Here is a 16,275-nt window from a genome sequence, read left to right on the forward strand (position 1 = left end):
TGTGTGTGTGTGTGTGTGTGTGTGTGTGTGTGTGTGTGTGTGTGTGTGTGTGTGTGTGTGTGTGTGTGTGTGTGTGTGTGTGTATATTTATATGGGGTGTAGTCTTGTAAACAAATACCATCTTCTAGAGCAGTGCAGATTGTCTGACACCTCATGGGGAGAAAAAGGCCTGCAAACAGAAACTGCACCTCTCTTGAGGCATTTAATCTGATTACAAAAATACACTGATCTAACTCTTTCCCTGAGATTAGGCAGTGATTTCAGTGTAAAGAATCAGTATACTGCTGTAAAAGGCGATTAATAAATCAATACTGTGTTAAACTGAACGGTATGATTTGACTTTGTGTTGCATCCCCCTGCAAACCTCATTAAAAAATAGTTCAAGCTGGGTCACCACGGCCAGCAGCCATGCAAAGGAGAGTAATGTAAGCAACTGAGCGACGTAAAAAGCCCTAACTGTGCAGTGCTGAAGACAACAATATACCAATAAATGAGTTACAACGCTGTGATAAGTCTGTGACATCGTCATGTGAAGTTACAGCGTGATGTGAATGTGTGTTTGTCGATTGAGGGTGTATACATTTGCATTAACACTTATCATGCATTGTGGTTCACAACAGAAGTGAGCTGAGCGGCTGTATCTGGTCTCTGGACTCATCCATGGCAAATCTACGAGCAGTGCGTCACGCTGAGTTTGATCACACCCTCCCTGTGCAGCTTGTAGAGCAGCTTGAACTCGGTGGGCAGCTGGTGGGTCTCCTGCCACTTGGTGGTGAATTTGGTCCCTTTCTTATCGTAGTAGTGGTACGGCAGATCGTTGCCTGTGTTGGGGTCCCATCCAAAAGGCCAGAAGCCGTAGAGATGGATTTCGTCGCACATGGCGGAGGCCAGCGTGTACATTAGGATTCCAGTGCTGAGACGTTTGGGGGAGAGGTTTTTAGTCTTCCAGTATCTGTAAGAAGAAAAGACAAGTAAGTCATCCACAATCAGAAATTACATGTTAAAGAATAAGAATAATAAAAAGGATTAATCTTTCATCATTATGACACACAATAATCCCAATTCACGTATGGTAAATTGTATAAAAACACAATCACTGCAATGTCCTGTTGGTTGACAGTAAATGAACTATCAAGAAGATCTACACTCTTACTTGTTGACATCATGCATGATGTTTCCAGGCCAGGCCAGTTCCACTTTCAGTTGTCCCTTATGCTCCACAAAGAAGTCCACCAGGGTCCTGGTAACTATGGCTGAGGTGTGAAGGAAGAAGGCAGGGATCCACAGGATGGCTCCCTCCAGCTTCTTCAGGTTGAGGAAGAAATTATTCCTGTCCTGAATGGTCAGCAGGTTATTGTAGTACCTCTCCAGGATGCTGGGGTTGAAGGTGGTCAGGTTGGTCTTTTTGCCCACGTCCTTGGAGTAGATCTCTGTGGGGGCGAAGTTGCAGCGGAAGACAAAGTCGGCCTGGTCGATCTCGGGGCCACAGTGGCTTCCTGTTAGGATACCGCTGTTGCCCACCACGGCGCACATGCTGTAATGCTTGTTGCGGATTGGAGAGGTGTCTGGGAGCAGGGACTTCAAGTTGTTGCTGATGGAGAAGACGTACTTGTGGCTGGAGTAGTCAAAGTGCATCAACTGGCCGACACGCACACTGTTCTTTGTGAGGGAGAAGTTGGTGGGAATGTCAATGTAGCTGAAGATATCTTTCCTGAAGAAAGAAAATAAATGTGACCTCACTCTCTGCAGTGTTACAGTATCAAAGTGGGAAGTGTAAAAAAATAGCTTTTACAGAGAAACCTTACAAACGTATCCTGCAGGGTGACATAAACTAGGCCTACAGTATAAGTAGAAGTAGGGTTGTAAATAGCTAGAATTTCAATATCTCACCTCTGCTGATAAAAAGCCGTCTTGTTGAACTTCCATTTGGACGATTTTCCCTGGAGCTCTTCGTTCAGAGCGTTAGTTAAGGGGATGAAAGAGGGGTCCAGGAAATTCAAGGCAAACTGAGACCTGTGAACAACAATGATTTAAAAAATATGATTCTGAGACAGTGTTGTGTGCCATGTGGGAACTGCTCTCGCATTTGTTTATGTTTGATATTGTCTTATCATTGAGGTATTTGAACAATAAATCCACGCAGATCTGGTGTGGTCATTCTGGGAAAATAAGGAGTTTTTCCTAAAGCCACAAACAGGCATTAATGTCGGATATGGTTGCGCTTTGTTGTCTCCATGTTCTTGGAAAATGTTTAAATTAAATGTTTCTTTATCCTTTCAAATGCAACAGAAAACCTGAACACATTTTATATATCTGAACAGATAAATGCATCAGTTAATTATTAATCTGATCTTTATCGTCAATAACTGTAGGTAGCCTGGTTGTAAAATAGTCCTTTATCTGGTAGGACTGTTCTAGAAAAGGTCTGCTTTGGATCTGCACCAAAATCCATTTATTGAAAATATACTGACATTTACAATGGCAGATTAGATTAATTTAAAACTCTGTCTTAAAGTCATGGACAATGTTGGAGCTATATATATATATATATATCTTTATATTATTTAATAGTTTAACATTTATTTTCTTGCTGTTTATAGTGTTTATTATTATCATTTATTTATATGTATTCTTAGTTAGCGTCATAAATTAAAGTAGTTTCTATGCTTTTATTTTGAAGGCATGTTTTGGGCACTGGGTGATCAGAGCACCTGGTGTAATTATATAATATATACAATTACACCAGGTGCTCTGGCTCCCACCACACACCTGTCTCCAATAATATTGGAGACAGGTGGGTTGTGGGAGAGCACTAGTAGGCAAACGGTTTTTTACCAGGGTGTTTCAAGCCACACAAAGGAAAGCCATAGGAACGGCTTGAGGAAAAGAGGTATAGGAAACCTGTTCATTGTACTATATTATTGGAATAAAATGCACAAATGGAGGTTCTTGTCTGGACTTGGATGATCATTGCCCTGCGTAAGATCCGCTAACTAGTGCCTCGGCGGCTGTTTTAGTTCTATAGGATTTTGGCCGCTACAGACAATATAATACCAACATTTGTATTACACATTTAGTTAGAAAGGGCTTTAGCTGGATGAGGTAAAGCCAACTTTCACCACTTTGCATAGAGTAATATTATGTATTTTAACTAACAAATCCATTCAAGAGTAATTTAATGTTGTAACTTGTCAGTCGAGCTCATTTTACATGTTTTAAATACCATAGGAAAGATTACTACTGTATTGTATCAAATTATATACCATATGTTTTATTTATGTAAAAGGTGAAATAAATGGAAACATGGAATGGAAATACTCAAGTACTAGTACCTCAAAATGATACATGTTACTTTCCACCACTGTAATCTGTTATGGTTATGTAATGGTCTTCAACCTAACAAGTCAGAACTATAACTGTCCAATAAATGTAGCAGGGTAAAAATAAACAGTATTATACTATAAATAAACATACAAATGTGCATGTGACTCAAAAATAACCCTCGAGCACAGTAATTGAGTAAAAGTACTTTTGAGCTCAGGATGTGGAGCTGCTGATGATGCAAACGTTTACAGTGCAAGTACTTTACTTCACTGTATATCACGACATGCATCGCCCAGGGAAACAACATCAGCATCTCAGACAGCTCACTGTCTGATCGACAGAAGGTATTTCTTTAACCAAATTGAAGGGAAAGTGGTGGGGTGCGCTTGTAAGTGCATCACATTCAAGTTGAATCGTCAATACAAGGTCTCAGTGTTTATATTTTACCCCAACAATAATTCTCTGCATCACATCAACAAAAACTACTCACCTAAATCCTGCGTGGAACATAATCCTCGGGCCTCCAATGAAATTAGAGGAGGCAAAGACGCTGTCTTTTCGGAGAGACACATAGCTGATGAGCGACAGTATGAGCACGGCGACGCACAGAATAACCAAACCCAGGGCCTTGGCGATGCGGACCATCTTGGGAGCGTTTTCATTCCCTGTATGTAGCTGCAGCGAGGCGTTGGCCTATCTTGTCATTTTAGGGTCTTCTAAAGACTGACTGGCTGTCTGCGGGACACAGATAAACTGGCGCTCCTGGGCTCATATAATCGTGTAAAATGGACGGCTGGTGGTTGGAGTAGGGTGCATGATGGTGAAGATGCCTCGACTCGATCAGCTCTCATTCCCCCTGACTGCTCCTTCTCCTTCTTCTTCTTCTTCTGCTGCTGCTGCTGATGCACCCTCCGCTGCGACTCCCCTCCGAGCTGCCGGTGTAATCATGGAGATGGAGCAGAAATGCACGTCAACACATCCAGCCAGCTAAAAGAGACAAGCCCCGTCGTCCACTAGCAGCAGCAGCAGCAGCAGCAGCATCATCATCATCATCATCATCATCATCATCATCATCATCATCATCATCACCACCACCTCCACCCCCTCTCTCTCTCACACCCCCTCTCATACAAATATTGAAATGATAATACATTTAATGGGAGAGAAAAAGGGAGATGAGGGAGGAAAGATCTACTGTCAAATCCTCTGGTGTGACCTGTGATCTTTAATCTGAACATTACTCAAACAATGTATTTAATATATTTAGTGAAATAACAAAGGAACAACCTACTTCCATCTCCATTATTGATATTAAAACAATCTAAAAAGGACCTTCATTATTAAGGATATCAAAACCTATTTTAATGCACATGAGCAGCCTTTCTTTTTAATCTTTTATTCTTTGTTAAGACAATGTTCATACTTTTATATATTAATGTGTATTTGTGCAAACAACCAAATATACTTGGGGTATTTTACTTGATTTATATTCTATAATCCTACTTTCCATTCAGAGGCGAACATTGTATTTAGTAAGAGAGGACATATTTTTGCAACACATGCCAAACTTCTGGTTTCATGCATGAATTACCATGGATCTCAAATACATTCCTGTCACTAGAGTATGTGTTTTGTACCAGATGTTGGTATGTAATTAGTGCGAATGCTGTTTACAGCATTCCACTAGTACTTCAAATCTTTATTCTTCCCCTTATTATTTCAGCCAATACTTTGGCACTCCATAACTTCAGCTTATTTTCAGCTGCAGAAACCATTCAAATATTAAACTATTCAGCCTTTTCAGCAATTGATGAGAAATTTTCAACTTTTTCAAAATATTTCATACCTTTTGAAATATTCAGCTTTTTAAACTATTTTTTTTAACATTGAAGTCAATGGGAGATGCCTTCAAATCCTGTTTTCCTACACCTTGCGCCAAATGCTACTCCTTCCACATACTTTCAGCTAGACACTTCATTCCAACTTTCAAATGACCACAAGACCTTCAGCTATTCAAAATTGACTTTTATTTTTGATATCTTTTAAACTTTTTGAGATATTGAATTTAGTTTGGAGCTTGGTAGAGAGGCCTTTTTCAGATGTTAACATTAGAGTTAAATATTAAATATTTTAAACGTGCCATAATTCCCAAACCCTACACTCCTCAGACATATTTTTTCATGAAAAACGTAGGAAAACCTCTCCTAGGTTGGAAAATTAAAAAAATTAAGAAAAAAAATTAAACAAAATGCCTCTTGAGGGCATGAAGAGAGAAAAAGTCCAGCTAGCTCCCAATTGATCCCCATGTTAAATTGTTTTCTTTCTTCAGAGCAGAGAGAAGTACACTTTAGACAAACTGCTCCCATCTCCACATTTTACACACAAAACCCAAAAAAACAACATATTTCAGTTCATTGGGGTTCCCTGATGCTCACGGTCTGGTCCTTTTTTGATAAGAGCCATATCGTTTTTGAACAGGTGGCAAAATGGTCAGATATAATCAATGCATTGTTATGGGACTCAGTGTTGCAGTTGGTTGTCATGGTGTTGCTGGGCAGATTGGAGCCAGACACACACACGTGAGTCACATCATCCAATCAGAGCAGACACCATGGAAACCTTTGATCTCTGGGTTTACACACACAGGTGTTTGTAACAACCCTGTCTCCTAAAAATTACGTTCCCACAGAACTAAACTGCATTCTCAATTACGTTTAGCTAGAAACGTATTTTCTCCCACGTTACGTTAGTTATGAACGTATCTCTTAAACTTAAATACGTTTATTTTCTACATATCTTTGCCATTTATTGTCTTGCTTATAATAATGATAATTAGTTATTTATAAATATCATTTTAGAGCACACCTTTGAAATCGACAATCGGGCTCGATATATGGTTAAATTAAAATCAGTAGGCGAGGCTGTAATTTCGCCAGCTGTTACTCTCATGAGCGAGGCAGAACATAATAGTTTTAACATGCCAAAAAGCTGCTGTGTCGTTTATTGCACCTCAAACATTAAAACAAATCCAGAGTTACGTGTTTCTGTACTTCCTCTAAGAAGAAAGGACAGTAACAGAAGATCTCTGTGACTTCAGGCTTGATCGCCGTTCAAATGACAGCGCTGGTTTCCCCAAAAGTGGGCGGGGCTGTAAAGTGAAGTAGATTTACTCTCTATTATTCAAAACCATTCTATTTATTCTAACGTAAATTACATGCCAGTGTTTTATCTTTTATTTATTTGTTTTTATTTTAAATCGTATAATGTCTGACTTTTTTTCCGTCTGTGAGGAAAAGAAATGGGGCTCAGAGCCTCAAAATACTGAAATCTGTATTTTTTAAAATCTTTTCCTTCTAATTTATTATTCTTTTCTAAATAACACACTGTTATTTACTCAACAATAACACACAATTATCCTTGTTTTTATTTATTCATTTAATTCTATAATCTTGGGCTTTTTAGCCGTAAATAAAGTCACCGGAAACAGACGGGACATTTTGAGCGATACACACCACAAACCCACTAAACTGATTACCCAAGATCCTCAGCTTGAAGCTTTTTGATTGGATGTTTTAGCCGCAATGCACGCTGGGATATGGTGTTGATATGATATCCGACAACGAAAAATAAAATAATACCTAATTCAGAGTGTGCTTGCTTTTCTCTTTGGAAGTCATCACATAACGGCATTGTAATACACGGTTCGGCTGCATTAAATATTACACATCTGCCGTAATTCTTTATTTATAGAGAGAGACAAACAGGAGAACTGCTGCCAAAACTGAATACTTGATGTGGATCATAAATATATCAACAATTAAACAACATCTTCAATTTCTTTTCACAAAATACGTCTCCTTGCAGTATCAATAGTAATTCGGCTGACTTTTATATTTGATCCAATTGGTATATAGGTTATATTTACACCATAACGGTGCACAGAGGATAGAAAAGGACTTGTAGTTTTTAAAGATATTACTGATTTTCTTTGAATATAAGAATCTAAATACTGAGTTGAGAGAATAGTCAGGGGATTTGGGTGATGGGAGACACATCTATGGAATCACAATTTCAATAGCTTACTATTAAATGACGGATAGCCTATGCCTTTCTGTCTGTGATGTTTTACAAATCAGATATTAATGTGTAGAAGTAAAACAAGAGAAATAGTATAGCAATATCCTGTAAAATTATGTAAAAACATGAATAAAACTACAAATCTTCAGATGTTATACATAAGTGTCTACACTAATAATACAAAGTTATTATTAATATGCTGTGTGTACCTTGTGTGCACCGCCTAGTGGTTAAAGCATGTTATTGAATTATTTTTGTTGAATAATCTTATTTGATCAAAACAATATTAAGAGTACATACTTTCATAGGGGGAAAGTAGAAGGTCAATGATAGAAATATAGAATATAAAAAGTCAAGAAGATACTAAGTGATCTCTACAATAAAACAGTTTAGTGCTGGATGTACAAAGATATTAATAGGAGGATGTGCAAAACAGAAAAACGAATTAACCTTTATTAACACATTAAAAAATACTTTAGGTTAAGGTCTTCTTTTAAACAAGAAAAAAGCTCTGGGGGTATCTATCTACAGATGAATATTAAGCCTGACAAAGTACTTAACGTCTAAAATATTGCTTTCCTGCAATGTTAACTATGTTGAAACACTTATTTTAAATGATATTATACACATTAATTATACTCTTATGTATGTAGATAGAATAAGAAATGTGCAGAATATGACAGTTTAATGGTGGAGGTATACAGTACACACATATTGATAGATGTCTGTTGAGGAACCTGCGACCCAAGTTGTGTATAAGATCAATACACCTTAGAAAACCTTGAAATCTTGAAAGGGATATGCAAAATAGCCATTATACAGTTTTTAATTAACTATTATAGAGAATAACGAGTAATGAATATACTTTATAAAGATCTGCAGATAAATGTTTAGTCTTCTCAAGCACCAACTATCAAATATCTCTCCTGATTGTTGGCACTTGACAATCACCTTCCCTGAATTGTATTCAGGTGTAACTAAAGTCTGCTTTAAGGGTTGTTTATATTCCACATCATTAATCAGAATCTGCAAAGTAACTAAACTAAATGTAGTGGAGTAAAAATACCAGGTTAACCTCTGAATTGTAGTGGAGTAGAATAACAAAGTAACAATGAGCTGTCGTGTGGGTATATATTAATGCTGCCCATTATGGATACAAGCGATTTTCACCCATTTAGTAATTACATGTTTTAAATGTGTACACACCAATGTGTTTCCTATCGCCTAAACCTCCAGGGCTGTACACAGTTTAATACTGTCAACTTCTACATTTGGGAAAAACGTCTTTTAAAACTACAATTCCCAGTAGAGACGTGCCATAGAGAACATGTTGCGAAACACAATAGCCAGCATGTGTAGTTCTGGTGGGGCGTTCGAGTCCAGTTTTGAATAGTCTGCCGTGGTTTCGTTCCATTTCAAAGAGCTTGACGCTCGGCGTAACCTTGGCGCAACATCACGGGGTTTGTCAACGGGACTGTAGTCCCAAACGATAGCTGGGGATTATGGGTAGTGTAGTGTCTTGGGCCATCCTAAATCTCGAAATGTCCCGTCTGTTTCTGGTGACTTTATTTACGGCTAAAAAGCATGCTAAAATGCCCAAGATTATAGAATTAAATGAATAAATAAAAACAAGGATAATTGTGTGTTATTGTTGAGTAAATAACAGTGTGTTATTTAGAAAAGAATAACAAATTAGAAGGAAGAGATTTTAAAAAATACAGATTTCAGTATTTTGAATCTCTAAACCCCATTTCTTTTCCTCAAAGACGACAAAAAAAAGTCCGACATTATACGATTTAAAATAAAAACAAATAAATAAAAAGATAAAACACTGGCATGTAATACGTTAGAATAAATAGAATGGTTTTGAATAATAGATGACAGTAAAATCTACTTCACTTTACAGCCCCGCCCACTTTTGGGGAAACCAACGCTGTCATTTGAACGGCGATCAAGCCTGAAGCCACAGAGCTCTTCTGTTACTGTCCTTTCTTCTTAGAGGAAGTACAGAAACACGTAACTCTGGATTTGTTTTAATGTTTGAGGTGCAATGAACGACACAGCAGCTTTTTGGCATGTTAAAACTATTATGTTCTGCCTCGCACATGAGAGTAACAGCTGGCGAAATTACAGCCTCGCCTACTGATTTTAATTTAACCATATATCGAGCCCGATTGTCGATTTCAAAGGTGTGCTCTAAAATGATATTTATAAATGACTATTTTCATTATTATAAGCAAGACAATAAATGGCAAAGATATGTAGAAAATAAACGTATTTCAGATACGTTCATAAGGAACGTAACCTGGGAGAAAACATGTTTCAAGAAGATATGTAGAAAATAAACGTATTTGAGATACGTTCATAACAAACGTAACGTGGGAGTAAATACGTTTCTAGCTAAACGTAATTGAGAATGCAGTTTAGTTCTGTGGGAACGTAATTTTTAGGAGACAGGGTTGGTTTGTAAACATTCAATCACTACTACTTACATTTGATATCTTTATTTAACTCCTTCAGCCTAATTTCAGCTGCAGGAACCATTCAAATATCAAACTATTCAGCCTTTTCAACATATGATGGGAAACTTTCAACTTTTTCAAAATATGTTTTTTAAAGTCTTTTTTTTAACATGGAAGTTATTGCAATGCATTTGAGCTGTAACAATTAACACACACACACACACACACACACACACACACACACACACACACACACACACACACACACACACACACACACACACACACACACACACACACACACACACACTCTCTCTAACACACACACTCTCTCTCTCTCTCTCACACACACACACACACACACACACACACACACACACACACACACACACACACACACACACACACACACACACACACACACACACACACACACACACACACACACACTCTCTCAAAAAAATATTCTGCTGCTTTCCCAAGCCTTTTTACTTTCTTTTCTCATCTTAATACAAATGCATTCACTACTACTTACATCTGATAATTAACTCCTTCAGCCTATTTTCAGCTGCAGAAACCATTCAACTATTACATTATTCAGCTATTTCAGGACATCAAGGCTATACATGTTGTTGTTTATACCTTTTTTTAAACCTTTTCTTTGAAATATTAAGCTTTTTCTGCATTTTTGTAGCTAACAGCAGCTACCATTCAGCTAATAACACATTCAGCTTTTTCTGCATTTTCAGCTAAATTCAGCCATAAATGTTCACAGTTTACAGCATTCGCACGCATTTTCTGCAGGAAATGCATTTTCTAGTTGTATTCAGGAAACATTTCTGTTGTGATAAAGCTGCCTATGACACCTTCAGTATATTAGTGTGAGCAATGCTCCAGTTCACCACCAGTTGACAATTCAAAATACAATCAAGTGAATTGAAGCCAAACATGTATACAAAGCTTTTTTTATTTGGAAGTATTGTTTCTGAACCTTCCAACACACTCACACGTAATCAAATACAACATTCATAATGTAGCATTCACAAAACATACCATTTTTTCCTTCTTTTTTTACATGATATATACATTTTTTTTAAACTTTTAGCTTATTTTGGTAAACATTCATTCATCATCACATATTCTATGATTCCATGCATATACAGTCTGGTATTTTCACACTACAAAGGTCTATTTGCCATATTAGGATTGTGTACATAACATACACTTGCAGAATACTGTGTATATTTAAAGTAATGATTATAAAAACAGGTTCGATTTTTTTTTGAGAATGTCTTATGGCGCGTTTCCACTGCAGCGGTAAGCTCGCTTTAAGCGTGCCGAGCCGTGCGGGGCCCGTTTTTGGTTGCGTTTCCACTTGGCCTAGTACCGGCTAGCGGGTCCTAATTCACAGTTTTTCTGGCCCCATAAAATCGTGGTTCTAGGGCCAGGAACAACCAGGCTGAGTCGGGCTGAGTATGCTAAACTAGAGAGAGAATCGCTGGCAAGGGGGCTACAACTACAACAAGATGAACATATTTGACCGTGATTTAATTGTAATACACGTTTCAAAATGATACCGGTTAGTAAAAACCATGAATTAATGCTTTGACAAGTCTGCAGACAGACGGCAGGTGAAAAACCCTTTTAAAATGCGTGTTTTCTAAATGGAGCTTGGTTAAGCTAACGTTATATATGCTCCGACCGTCCACACTCACAACAACGGCCTATACGGACATAAATAAACCAGCGACTGTATTCGCCATGACACAGGCAGTCTGTGGTTTGTACTTGTTTAACTTTTGTCTAGTTTCTGAACCGATATGAAGAGCTGTGAGCTCTGAGTGCTAACAGCTAACGGCTGTGTTGTTTTTCTGGGGCTCTCATTGAAGATGACGTCACGGCTCCGCCTACACTGCGTTACTATAGTAACTACCCCAGTTCCTAAACTGTAATGGAAGCGCAGCATTAAAGTGAGCCGGGCCTAATAAGGCCTAACCAAACCGAGCGAGGCCTGCAGTGGAAACGCGCCATTAGTGTGTTAGCTGGTATTCAACAGTGAGTGTACCTCATGACTGATATACACTATTTCTCCGTTGTGCTTCACTGATTTTCCTGGAGTATGCCCAGCTTGGACACAAACAAACACAAAAGAGAACGTCTCGGAAAAAGACATTCAGATTACCATCAAGCTGCCAAGATATTGCAATTTTCCATTTTGCATTAATGCGATATGTTTTTTATAACATAAAAAAAGACGACAGTTAACTGAATCAACACAGGCACTTGATTGAAACATGTCACTTGTCGTACCTTTGGTGGTATGACGAGTGAAACACGGGTTTGCTCAGAAACATGAGGACCACCTTAAATCAGATACAGTTCAGGGGACAAACACACTTCTGACTACTTCACAATGAGGACTCGTTACTTTTGGCGGTTGAGAAAGGCAGAGGAGAAGAAGGCTCCTTCGCCGTCACTTCCTGGCGAGCCGCATGGGCTGTCTTCTCCACAGCTCATGTCCTCACAAGAGTCCTCGCTAGGGGAGTAAAAGATGCCGTTAATACTGAGTGCTGATTAATCAATGAGTGAACAGACACAACATGTTGTGTAATGGAAATGAAGGATTCAATTCAAATCTACTTTTTCATCGTCAAAGCACAGTGAAATGTAGACTCTGCATTTAACTTTAAGTTTGAGGAGCAGTGGGCAGTTGTTATGTATGCAGTTCGCCATGGAGCAGTGTGGGGCCTTGCTCAAGGGCAGTTTGGCAGAAACAAGGAGGGGAACTGGGACCTCTCAAAGTACCAGTCCACACTTCGTATTTGGTCCATTCTGGGACTTGAACCAGCGACCCTCCGGTTCCAAAGCTATATGTGCTCTGCCTTAAAGAAAAATAACTATGGAGTTTTTTCGGCTTTGGCTAGGAGACACATTTTCAAAAACAGAAAGCATGTGTTGCAAACTTCAAGTGTGAAGTATAAAACATGTGGCTATTTACATGAAAGATCTAAAAATGCTATTGAGCCAGGGCTAAACATTCAAATGTAGAGTGTGTATTAAATTAAGGCTTGGATTGGTAAGACTGTCTTTTCCAGCAAACATGTATTTAATGTTAGCAGCTGTGATTTGCCCAAGTCATGAATTGGAGGCCTCCATGAAACTTAAAAATGTGTGTGTTGGCATTCTGGAAAAAGAAAACTGGAATATTAACCTTTCACTCTCGTCCCAGCTCCCCTCGGGAATCGTTGGCAGGCCGGGCACGGAGAAGTGATTGGCTTGAAGATTCTGAGCCGTCCTCCTCGAAACGATCCAAACAAGCTTTTTGTTGTCTGGTTTGTTACATTCACTTGAGCGGTATTCAGTCATGCATTTTGCCACAAGTTCCTTCCAGTGGAGAAGCTCGCCTTCACTGATCTGTGAAAAAAAAAAAAAAAGGAAACATCTGAGAGGCGGCAAACAGAAAACAGTCTTAAAAGTCATCAACAACAGTTTTCCCACATACATGTTGACGTGGTATGGCGGTGACACTGAGATGCCACATTGTGCAATTTAAACTCAAGTACTTATTGTACAAGGCAGATGTAAGATTGTTGTAAGAAGTAATGGAGTAAAGGAAAAAAACAGTAAAATATGAGCCATATAAGAGAGCTAAATGCTGTGAAATATGTCTTTCAACATAATGTGATAGTGAAAACAAATTGAATCCAAGAGTCTGACAGCAGTGGACAAAAAAGTCCAGAAAAACATAGAGGAAAGAAGTTGGATTATTTATCAAAAATATTGATTTCACATCAGACACTATGAAGCCTAATGAAAGCGTAACTTTAAAAAGTGCGATTTCATTTAGTCTATAACTAATCTATAGAATATTTGTAGTCATTTTTTCAAGTGGTTTCAGATTATTTCTCAGACAAAACAAGACATTTTAAGACACCAAGGTCTATAAGGAGATGTGATGGCCATTTTACACTATGTAGATATTTGTACAGCGTAAACATCAGTGATTAGTGAAATAATGAGTTGTGGCAGCCCTATACTAAATACCTTTAGGTGTCTTTGGAATTGCTGTACAATCTTCAACAAGGCGATGCACTGGAGGCCTTCGAACTCTTGAGCAATGAGGGACAGTGCCAGCACTGATGGCTGTGAAGAAGGAAATCAGCAAATTCATAAGTCACATGACACAGTGTGAAGTCTGCTATGCTATGAAATGTTCTCCGGATATCAATCCTTACTTTTGCTTTAGAGAAAACAAGCCGGCATAAGCAGGCTTTTAGCTGGGCTTCCAGTCTCCCAATGCTTGGGATCTCCTCCCTTAAAATATAGAGGGAATCCTAATGTGATCCGCCAGTAAAAAGCTCATAAGGCAGCATGTGTTTGACCAACTCAATGCAAACTGGAGCAATGTATCAGCAATAATAACAAGAGTAAGCAAAAGAAAATGAAAAGCTTACCTTCCAGCTGAGAGGGATGTAAAGGCTGGGTAGTAGAGGTGCAGAAAGGTTATAGCTGTCACTGCCTCGGGCTCCACGCTCAGCTTCTCTGAGATGATCTTCTCCATACGACACAGGTCAGACACCGTGAACTTGCTTTGGCTGATGCGAATGAGTTCATGGGTGGGTGAGACATTGCTTTCTTCCTCGACCATTTTTGCTGCAATGTGAAGGCAGCAGACTCCAATGCAGGGCAAGTGTTTGGGCTGCACCTGACACCATAACACAACAGTGATAAGTGTGAGTCAACATCCCATGATTCAAGGTCATTGTTGTTGTGTTTTCTTCTGTTTTGTGATCGTGAGATGAAAACATGCAAAGTTTTAACTTGTAAAAAACACATTATAGTTAAATTATTTAATCAGAATCCGAATCAAGTTTATTGCCAGGTATGTTTACACAGACAAGGAATTTGCTTTGGTGTCTGGTGGTGCAAACATAATAATAATAAATAATAATACATGGGATTAGTATTTTTCATAACGCTCAAAGACGCTTCACATGAAATAAAATAACAACAATTTATTCCTACCTTCATAGTGGTGAGGAATCTATCAAGCAAATTGACAGCTTGCACAAACGTTTGAGCGCTGTATCCAAAGAAACTGGTCAGGCCCCACAGTTCTTCCACTCTGGTGTTTCTGCATTTTTCAGACACTCCACTGTGATTCTAAAAATAAAGCACAATATATTAGACATTGTTGGGAATATATCATATTTTTTTTGAAATCTTAAAACATCTGCGCAGACAGCCCAAAATGTAGAAGTAGTTCAGTTGGTACCTCTGTGGAAGCCGACTCCATCAGCTTCAGTCCAGCCTCTCTGGGAAGGAAGTTGTACTCTTTTGCACAACATGCCTTCAACTCTTTCAGGAGCCAGCTGTCAATGGCTTGATGATCCCTCATCCTAAAACAAAACATATTTCAATGGTTATGCATTGAAGTGCAAGAGAAAGTATCCAACAACTGTTTCCCCAGGTTATAGAGAGGAGGAGAGGGCTTATAAATGGTGTCTCCTAAACCAGTGTTTTTCAAAGTGGGGGCCCCGACCCCCCGGGGGGCCGCCAGGGGGGTCACGCAAAGTTTGAGGGAAAGGGGAATCTTTTTTTTTTTTTAAAGTTACATTTTTTTAATTTATTTTTTAGACGTTATTAATAACTGCATATCTATCAATCTCTGTGTCCTTTGATGCCAATCTTTTAATATTTTTTATTTATTAATATTTTATTTTATTCTTTTGTTTTTAAATCACATGACCACCCTTCAAGCCAATCAGAATCGAGCTGCCGCTGCTGAGAGTGAAACTGAGTATCTTCTCAGCTTCTGGAGCAAGTGAGAGCGAGTGAATATTTCGCTCTGCAGCTCGATGAGAGCACAGATGTAGCAAATATTGATGTTTATATATATGAATATAAATATGTTTATTGTTAATATTACTGTTGAGTATTATATATATAATATTATTAAGGCATAAGTAGCTTTAAAAAATGCTAAAAATAATTTTTTTGCTAAAAAAAAGCAATGTTGACAATAGTTTGGATTAAATGTAGATGTCTGCTAAACAACACGAACAGGTCAATCATAACGGGTCACTGTTACACATTTCAGAAAAGGCTGAATTAATAGAATAAGGCTGTTCACTTGTAAATACCAAAACGCTCAATGCGTCTAACACAAAATATGTCAATATTACCTAAGCTAGCTTGCTAGCGAAAATCAACAAACCGTCGTCTTACCTTGCCCAGAAGCCGCAGACGTGCAGGGTAATGAAAGTGATGCAACTGAATTGCACCTCTTAATACTTCATGCTTCCATTTTGATGCAATGCAGTGAATGTTAAAAGAAACGATCCCTGAATCCCTGCAGAAAAGAGAGGGTCCGCCCTGAATAAACAAACAACTGCTGATCTGCTGATAAACT

General features: G+C 38.4%; 2 protein-coding genes across 2 annotated transcripts; both read right to left on the reverse strand.

Annotated features, from left to right (window-relative positions):
* Window positions 1-13: 13 nt before the first annotated feature.
* Window positions 14-4,379, reverse strand: LOC117452726 (alpha-N-acetylneuraminate alpha-2,8-sialyltransferase ST8SIA3-like). The gene is made up of 4 exons (XM_034091462.2): window positions 3,815-4,379; window positions 1,891-2,013; window positions 1,154-1,711; window positions 14-952 (listed from the first exon to the last, which is right to left on the reverse strand). Exons 1-4 carry the CDS (start codon window positions 3,967-3,969, stop codon window positions 670-672), a joined length of 1,119 nt encoding a protein of 372 aa, XP_033947353.1. The 5' UTR covers window positions 3,970-4,379; the 3' UTR covers window positions 14-669.
* Window positions 4,380-10,812: 6,433 nt separating this feature from the next.
* LOC117452722 (cyclin-G2-like) lies at window positions 10,813-16,260 on the reverse strand. Its single transcript, XM_034091458.2, has 8 exons — window positions 16,092-16,260; window positions 15,139-15,262; window positions 14,889-15,026; window positions 14,318-14,568; window positions 14,099-14,177; window positions 13,908-14,006; window positions 13,075-13,277; window positions 10,813-12,399 (listed from the first exon to the last, which is right to left on the reverse strand). The coding sequence occupies exons 2-8, from the start codon at window positions 15,259-15,261 to the stop codon at window positions 12,288-12,290; spliced, it is 1,005 nt and encodes a 334-aa protein (XP_033947349.1). The 5' UTR covers window position 15,262; window positions 16,092-16,260; the 3' UTR covers window positions 10,813-12,287.
* Between the last annotated feature and the right edge of the window lie 15 nt (window positions 16,261-16,275).

Source organism: Pseudochaenichthys georgianus, chromosome 9 (genome assembly GCF_902827115.2).
Source record: "Pseudochaenichthys georgianus chromosome 9, fPseGeo1.2, whole genome shotgun sequence".
Classification (NCBI taxonomy): Eukaryota; Metazoa; Chordata; class Actinopteri; order Perciformes; family Channichthyidae; genus Pseudochaenichthys; species Pseudochaenichthys georgianus.